Genomic DNA, 9,031 nt, shown 5'->3' with positions numbered 1-9,031 from the left:
TCAGTTTGTTTTTTTTTTTTTTTTTTTTTTGTTTAAATTAATGAACTACCAAAAATCATGTAAAATTATGTGAAGAACGAATTACTCATGTCAAAAATACACAATATCAAATCTTTTGATTTGTATGGCTTTATATGTGCACAGTTAGTGGATGCTAACTTTCACTTTCCCTGTGGTTACTCTGGTCTGATGATCAGCTGTCACTAATTTACTTTTCATCATAATGCTATAATACAAACTAGTAAAAATGCTAATAATTGAATAATAATAACAGCATAATGTGATATTTGTCCACTGTACCTGTCTACACTGATCTTCAGTGACCTTCTCAAATGGCTCCAAAACAGTGCATGCGTCCTGTAGTACATCCCCAGGTCCCCTGTTAAGTTCTCAGAAATGTGTCTTTCATTGAACTCAAAACAATCCAGCAGAAAGGTCCCCACTTTGAAAATGTCAATAGTTTCTCGAACTGCTCCCTCTGCCGGCTCGAAGAACTGGCTCGTTCGCGAACGACACATCACTACTTAACCCCCCCCCCCCCCTCCATGTAAAGCCCCTCTCCTAGTCGAAATGTAACTTGAAATGAACACAAAACAAAATAATCGTTATTTAAACACCAAACAGCTTGACAAATACATATTTTGACAAATAAAAGTGTGCTTGCTAATTGCAAAACGTGTCATGTAAAATGTTAGTGTGAAATGGACGAAAAAAAAGTGTGTTTGAGTTTTGAAAAACGCTTATACATGAATTATTATTATTATTATTATTATTATTATTATTATTATTAAAAGAGCATTCAACGTATAATAAAAAATACATCTACCACAACATCCCATTTTATTCAACAAAAGCCAATTAGCTTAATGCTAAAATATAATGTAAAGCATCAAAGGCCGGCTAACGGAAATTAGCATCGCCGCGACAGCAATTCTAAACAACTCCCCCTGCCCACCTCCATGTTTTATTCCAGTGTAAATTGAGTACAAAGCAATACTTGATTGAATTGTTGTATTGTACTTGCATGTGATTACATGTCGAATGTATATAATCAATTTGTTCTGCCGTCATGGTTACGACACCGGATCGCTGCTTCCACATTTAAACGCACACGGTGGGTGAAGGGGGAGGGGGGTGCTGAACGAGAAGACCGCCGCATTTTTGTCGTTATTTTTTTAAGTTAAGAGCACACGGCACCGCTAAAATGCATTTTAAAATGGTGTCAAATACATTGTAGATGATACCGTTCTTGCCAAAATAATTAAAAACATGTTTTTCGACAGGTCTTTGTGTGTGTGTGTGTGTGTGTGTGTGTGTGTGTGTGTGTGTGTGTGTGTGTGTGTGTGTGTGTGTGTGTGTGTGTGTGTGTGTGTGTGTGTGTATACTCGAAAAAAAACTGTTACTCAGCTGACTGTTTTTTTCAGTAAAACAAAGAAACAGAATTATATTTGTTCATTGGTTATTTAGAACATTCACACTGCCATTTTAATACATATGTGAAATTAAAAAGGGCGCGGGGCTAACCTTTAGATCGTATGGTATAGTTCTGGCGCCCTCTGCTGTCCAAATGCAGTCAGCGCGTTTTTTTTTTTGTTGCTTTCTCTCTTCGAGTTTCCAGTTCCTTGATGGCCACGTAACTAAAATGTCTTAAAATTATGTAGTACGGTGATACATTGGCTTACGAACTTAATTGGTTCCCAGACAGTGTGTAAGGCGAAAAGTGTGTATCCCTAAATTTAATTTCCCATAGGAAACCATTAAAATGAGAATAATCCGTTCCCAGGTCCCCATAAAACATAATTTTCTACTGAATAAGCCTTCAAACTACACAAAATATACCTTATTTTATGTATAATAAATGTGCTATGGTATTATAATTAAAGAAATAAACTTGTTGAGTGTGCGTGTGTGTGAGGCAAAGACACGATTGAGGAAATTTGATGATTGATATCACCTGCGAAACGAGCTGATCAATATTACCGGGAAAAGCACATCGGCAGTACACAGATTGGCTGTCACAGGCAAGTCGAAGTATTGATTCTTAAAATGTCAGTGTGTATCCCAAAAAATCATTTCCCATAAGAAACCATTAAAATGAGAATAATCCGTTCCCAGGTCCCCATAAAACATAGTTTTCTACTTTCTAATTTTCTAAGCCTTAAAACTACACAAAATGTACCTTATTATATGTATAATAAATGTGCTATGGTATTATAATTAAAGAAATAAACTACTGTAGAATAAAGTGGTTTTATTTACCTTTGTGATGGTCGTTGATAGGTTGATGGAATGGAGTGGCCGGTCAGTTTTATTTATTTATTTATTAAAGACATAAGAGAGAAAAAAAAGTTGACATGTGTATTAGTAGCTTCGCTTCACGACTTGGGTTCCGAGTTAGCCTTGTCTTCCCGGTAGCCGGCGAGCAGCTGGTTGATGAGGGTGAGAGGGTTTTGTTTCCTCACCGGGTAGAGTGGCGGGAAAGGGTTGCCTTTGTACTCCAGCACTGCCATCTTGGCCCGGTCCAGGTTCTGCCGATTGGGGATGCGAGCCATGCGTGTGTAGCTGTCCGAGTGGCGCTCGAAGCGAGGAGCCAACACCTTAAACAGCTTCGGGATCAAGTCCTTTTCCTGCCAACATCCAAGATCGACTTCTGTAAGCTAACTGTCAACTAACTCATAGCTAATGTTGTTTGTGGAAGCATTGTAGGGACACATAATTATTACATTACAGTGACCTATATTCCACCGCGATTGTTTCTGTCCAGTGAAGCGAGCGCACTCTGTACTCGCAGTCGTATATCATTGCATTTTTGTGAAGTTCGTAATCGTTTTTTTGTGGGATTTTCCCAGCTATGCAGTTTATGATGACGTATTACACGTTTCCCTCCATCTAGTTCTTGAAATTTCCGAAGACGACAACAAGAAAATTGATTGAAGTTTACACTCTTTTTGCTAACACTACAGTTTGCAAAGGTGAGTAAGTTGTATTTTAATAACTCATAGAAGTGGTGGAATATATATTTTTCTCCATAACTGCCAAGTTTCAAGCAAAAAGAAGCATTAGCATATATATTTCTAGAGCTTGCAAATTTTTTTCCTAGTATTCAGTGACAGCCATTTTGGATTTCTGACGAAAATCTGCCTGCATTCGATCGGTGATATTTGATAATTTATGTGTTGAAACTTTTCTTGTTTTTTCTGTTGTTCTTTCTTCTTGTTTAGAATTTCAAAAGCATTCCAATGGTACCTTACTCGTTAAGATCTGCCAAAAATTAAGAAAGTTATGATACTTTAAAACTGTAATAAAGAACTCAGTCACAGATTTTCATTGTTTTAACTGTGTAATTGCAGGCGGAAAATCCCCTCATATTTCAAAAATTAAAAAAAATCCATTATTTCCTTATTATTTGTCAGAGAACAATAATCTATCCATCATTTGAAAGCTATTATATACATTTTAATATGGTCTTTGAAAATGTGTGATGAATTATAATTGAAAAATGTTGTCACATCCCTACGTAAAATGTAAAACCAAATAGAGTGTAAACAAAAAAAGCGGCGTGTTATGAAATTACTATGCTCATAAACATCATAAAAGCCAAACACGTAAGTAAGCAGCACTCAATTAACAGTTACAAATGGTATTAGAAAATGTGTGATGAATTATTCTTGAAAAATGTTGTCACATCCCTTTACCATAATAACCAAATAGGTTATTATGATAATCATAACCGACTGATGCCATTCAAATAAAAAGTCTGAACAAATATAGCAAAACTAATCAACCAAAGTAGGACAAATGTGTACTCGTACCGTTAACCAAAAATCGGCCATCTTCATTGCCTTCTCATCAGTGTCTCCTTTCTTCGCATAGTCGATCAGCTGTGACAAACAAACAAGCACAAACGTCAATTGGGAATCAATATTTTATATTATTTAAAGGACAACCGACGCCTCCGGACATGTTTTGTCCATAATTTGTAAAATCACTTCAAATGACTTCTACTGAGCGTATTTTACAAAGATTCCACCGCATATTGCTATATTTTACGTTTTAAGACTCGCGCTGAATATTCAGGAAGTCTTGTTTTTGAGTTGGTGACGAGTCTGTACGTGACGTCACTGAAGGAACGCCCCTGACTGAGAAAGGACATACCTTGCATCGCCTCAATGCATTTCGTTTGCTCTGAAAACTTCGTGTTGATGGCGAAATTAGAAGGTAAACATTTAAATAACGCAATAGTGAATCGTTGTGTGTTGCAAGACTACTATTTGATACTAGTTGACACAAATTCCCAGCAGACAAATCAGCCCATTTCCAACAGAGCTTGGGCGCCATCTTGTGCATTTTCTGGGACGCTACATTGGAGTCCTGATGGCTCGAATTGACACGGAAGGACTTCTTTAATCGATTGCAAACATTTATGCTTTCCTCTTCAGAACTATTTGAATCATATTCATCACTGGATGAGTAACAAGAAAGCATCTTCTCCGAATATGACGCCATTGTTTTGATTCTCGAGCAAGGCAAGACGTCCTGGCGTGACGTCACGAACAAGGGGGCGGGACCTTCTGAAACTGGTAATTTCCGGGTTAATATTGAAGTAGTTTTTGGACACTTTAAGTCATTTTTATTGTTTTGTATTTGACTAAAAATATCAGCCTGCGTGTTTTGGGTATTTTAGATGCTATAAAACGTTTTTCTGATGTCAGTTAGGAAACAAAAAATGGTGTCGGTTGCCCTTTAAATGATTTGTTTTGAATATTTGCGCAGTTTCGCGTTACTACTACCAGAATAGTTCAAGCAAAGTAATGACAAGTATAATTTAATGGTCGGACTTTTAAATAGTTGTCAACGTATTTGGACGGAAGAGTCGAGCGCTGTGCGAAGGCGTTATCAACATGGCCTGACGAAGCTACCTTTTCGGCGTAAAAGCGGGCTTCATCCGCCCGGGCGGCGGTGGTTTCGATGCGCTCATGTCGCACCAATCCGGTTACGATGTTTCGCATCATGTCCAAGCGGGATTTGGGACCCAGTCCCATTTTCCGGGCCACCCGGCCGTGGGAGATCAACGCCCGCAGCGTCAGACGCATCTTGGCCGCTCGCTTTGGTCCACCACAAACGAATCAAAATAGTTACGCGGAAAAGACGTTTTGGAAGGAAATGTTCACAACATTCTCCTGCTTCGATCGTTAGACAAATTCATATCAAATCGAAAGCCAAGGTCGGTAAACACGGAAAAGCATGGGAGGTTTTTACGTGACATTGACGGCGCGTCGACGAAATCTGTCCGGGTCGGGCGGGAAAAAAAGGTCGACTTGAATGTTCCGCCTGGAATTGAACACTTGATATTCGCTGACATTTTTCATAATAATAATAATAATAATAATAACAATAATAATAATAATAATAATCAAAAATCTCAAGGATATTTTACAGTCACAGGATAAGAACAGTTCTTTACTGTAGAATTGTTTGAACCCATTTACACCGAGTGTGTTCTTATGAACGCAGAAAAATTTTCTAGGCGCTACATTGGAATCCAGACGGCTCTAATTGACACGGAAGGACTTCTTTAATTGATTGCAACAATTTATGATTTCCTCTTCAGTACTATTTGAATCATATTCTTAATTGGATGAGTAAAAAGAAAGCATTTTCTCCGAATCTGAACTCTCTGAAGTCATTGTTTTGATTCCGGAGCAAGGCAGTGTGTGACCAATATAGACGTCACGAATAAGGGGGCGTGACTTTCTGAATGTGCCCAGTTTTCGAGCTTATTTTGTGGCAGTTTTGAGCCTCTTTAAGTCATTTTTATTGGTGTTTTGCATTTGACCAAAAATATCAGCCTGCGTGTTTTGTGTATTTTACATGCGATAAAACGTTTTTATGGTGTCAGTTAGGAAACAAAAAATGGTGTCAGTTGTCCTTTAAAAGTGATAGAAAGCAAATCAGCTATGGACACCCCCCCCCCCCCAAAAAAAAAAAAATCTCAGTTTCGTTGTGACAACGTTCTGATCTTGCTTTAGCAATCTGACGCATCAAGGTCGATCTTACGAATTGAGCATCTATCTTCGTTTCATGAGAGTAAAAGCGTGTCAGTCTGGTTTCAACAATGGAGTGGTGATAGGATATTACAGAAGACATTGGACGGAACTCAAGGTTGGAGCCTTTATTTAGTATGATGGAAAGTTGCAACATGTTTGAGGGGAAAATCTTGCGAGATTCCAGGTGATGACCCAAAAAGATGTTGCAGTTAAACGCAGGCAGCCAAGGCATAGGCGATCGATCACAGGATCCGGCTTAATACTTGGACATGGTGCTCTCCAGCCAGTCATTGAAAAGGCAGACCTGTGGATTGACATGTTCAGGACTTTGGTTAAAGGTCTTAAAATCACTCTGGAAGAACCGCTTGACCATTGAGGCAGATGTGTTTCCAACTCAAGAACATCTTTATATTATTTCCTACCAAATGTGTTTTAAAGTACATTCCAATCGACCCCTATGGTTTTTTGGATCAGATTCAGGATCATTAAAACAATGAAAGAATCTACAAAGTTGGACAACAAACCATCCGAAATGGCTGAATCAATCCTACTATTCCAATTCCGGGAATAGATCCCATCCATTTCCGTAGCATAGCTTAGCGTACCTTGGCATAGACACCGGGGTGGTCCTTCTCAGCGCAGCCGTAGCCCCAAGACACGACACCCTGAAGCTCACCGTTGCAGACCACGGGGCCACCGGAGTCACCCTGTCGGCGAGGATGGAGGATATCAAACGATTCACGCTCGAAATTTTAAGTCGATCCCTAAAGGTTTACAAAAAAAAACTCATCATTGTGAGAAACGTCTTTCGGAGCTTGCTACCTGGCAGGAATCCTTGCCGCCTTCCAAGTATCCGGCACAGAACATGGACTCTGTGATCATGCCGGGGTAGGAGTTGTCGCAGTCCCTGTCGGACAAGATGGGGATGTCCAAGCACTGCAGCTTGTTACTGTCGGCACCTGGAATGTGGCAGTCAACTTTTAAACTCCTGAGCTTGAAATCAAGATGTTCAGAGTGTGAAGGATGACGGAATACCAAGACAGGGTACAGACCAAAGAGGTTTATACCCATATCCATCGTCCCTAATCCACTACCCCATCTTGTGTCACGTTAAAATGGTTCATAATCTCAAGTAGTCAAGCCCAAAATGAGAATTTGATCAAAATAATTTTGACACGACTCACTGGAGCTCATGGTGTTGCCCCATCCAGAAACTTTGCACATGGTTCCGGCGGGGGCGCAGCTGCTGGGCAGGGCCACGGGTTTCACGTTCTCGTTGAGGGTGGCGGGACTGCTCAGCTTGATCAGCATGATGTCATTGTCGATGTTGTACGAGCTGTACCGGGGGTGGCGGATGACGCGGGAGGAGCTGATGAACTGCTCAGTTCCCTCGTTCACTTTGATGTGGTGCTCGCCCAAGCGAACCTCCACGCGGCTGGAGAGCATTTCGGATGGTTTGAAACGATTGACCATCAAGGGGTTGAGGCACGTTTATCAGACCGGGGGGGGCGTTACGTACGACTTGTAGCAGTGAGCGGCGGACACCACCCAGTTCTCGTTGAGCAGGGAGCCACCGCAGAAGTGGTAGCCGGAGTTCAGGGACACCTGATGGGGCTGCGAATGGGGCTGGCACTCATAGCCTCCGACGATCTTGTCGTCCTCCGTGGCAACTGCAAACGATACGACAAACTGGTTCATCCGACGACGTCTTTCCGACACTGAACCCAAAGAAAGTTTTACTCACAGGCTGCTGCGATGAGCAGAACGAAGACCAGACACCTCATGGTTGCTCAGTGACACTGTCGATGACGACAATTCACCCAGAGATCCGGTTTATATTGGGCGATGCCACTCTGGCGTCTCTGTGGGGCACCGCCCCAAAGGTTGAGTTGGACCTATTAGAACAGCCAAGTTCGAAAAAAAGCTGCCTGGGCGCTGATTCAACGTCCAACGTGAAGGCTAACCTAGCAGGACTTTAGACAAATTGTTATTTAGGTCACAATTGTCACTTTTTTAATGTATTTTTTTGGTGCGGGGTAGGGAAACATTTTGTGGGTTCAGTCAAGTTTTTTTACTGTATTTTTATCTTTTTTTCCTTTGCGTGGATGACCTTGACACGGCTACCGAAAACGTTAGCAGGTGGACTGTTCACAAGCTCAGAACTTGATTGTGGCCTCGTGTTTTTAGACGTGGCAGCTCAAAAACATTTGGCCACATCGGATACCAGACCTTGGCCAAATTATAGAGATTCTGTTTATTCTTTTGGACGACAAAAACCTAAAAAAATCTAATACCATTTACCCGTATCTGCACATAATATAAGAGAGTATTTTTAGACTCTGTTCCTTCCACCGTCACTTTGGATTGAAGGAATTTCCATCAGGAACAATAACGTTGCTTATCCTGAACACCACATCCTAGTCCCGAACACACGCATCATACAATCAGCCCCAATATTTCAGTGGTATATTTCGTTTAAGGAAAATAAATCACTCTGCATTTTGACCACCCGTGTCCTGTTGAGTCCTGTCAGCAAATGTTATTTAACCGTGACCTTGTCTTCTGTTTGTTCGTTAAGATTGGGCAGGGCTACTTGGGCTAAAATCCTGGGAAATCCTCCACATGCCAAGAGATATCGAATACACAAAAGCTGTTATGTCACTATATGCGAAAGCCTTTAACGGCAAAGGGTGGGAAAAAAATGTGAAAGCTCAAAGGAAGATGAAAATGTCACATGAATTGAAAGTAGGGCATATTTTCTGCATATTTTTGTCGGACTTTGCCTTTTGGTTTTTCGTGACTAATATTCCAACACCAAACACAGAGTAAAATAAAATCTTAACTCTCAAAGTTTGATGTTGACAGAAGGTTGACGCCTGGATAAAAATTAGATCCGGAACACCCCGACGTCCTCTAGTGTGATTGGCTCCTTGCTGACCAATGGGGAAGGACGTCGAAGGAGGACAGCGGTCCCGGCGGTGGTT

The 9,031-nt window shown here is 40.8% G+C and overlaps 2 protein-coding genes across 2 annotated transcripts; both read right to left on the bottom strand.

Moving 5' to 3' along the window:
• Positions 1-2,236: 2,236 nt before the first annotated feature.
• mrpl17 (mitochondrial ribosomal protein L17) lies at positions 2,237-5,293 on the bottom strand. The gene is made up of 3 exons (XM_088998995.1): positions 4,920-5,293; positions 3,813-3,881; positions 2,237-2,627 (listed from the first exon to the last, which is right to left on the bottom strand). The coding sequence occupies exons 1-3, from the start codon at positions 5,091-5,093 to the stop codon at positions 2,376-2,378; spliced, it is 495 nt and encodes a 164-aa protein (XP_088855121.1). The 5' UTR covers positions 5,094-5,293; the 3' UTR covers positions 2,237-2,375.
• An 864-nt stretch (positions 5,294-6,157) lies between these two features.
• LOC148897075 (trypsin-2-like) lies at positions 6,158-7,950 on the bottom strand. The gene is made up of 6 exons (XM_088997864.1): positions 7,792-7,950; positions 7,567-7,717; positions 7,232-7,482; positions 6,870-7,006; positions 6,653-6,754; positions 6,158-6,351 (listed from the first exon to the last, which is right to left on the bottom strand). Exons 1-6 carry the CDS (start codon positions 7,829-7,831, stop codon positions 6,304-6,306), a joined length of 729 nt encoding a protein of 242 aa, XP_088853990.1. The 5' UTR covers positions 7,832-7,950; the 3' UTR covers positions 6,158-6,303.
• Positions 7,951-9,031: the final 1,081 nt, after the last annotated feature.

Source organism: Hippocampus bargibanti, linkage group LG06 (genome assembly GCF_051943395.1).
Source record: "Hippocampus bargibanti isolate YZ-2025 linkage group LG06, ASM5194339v1, whole genome shotgun sequence".
In the NCBI taxonomy this organism is placed as follows: Eukaryota; Metazoa; Chordata; class Actinopteri; order Syngnathiformes; family Syngnathidae; genus Hippocampus; species Hippocampus bargibanti.
This window is presented reverse-complemented; position numbering and strand designations above follow the sequence as displayed.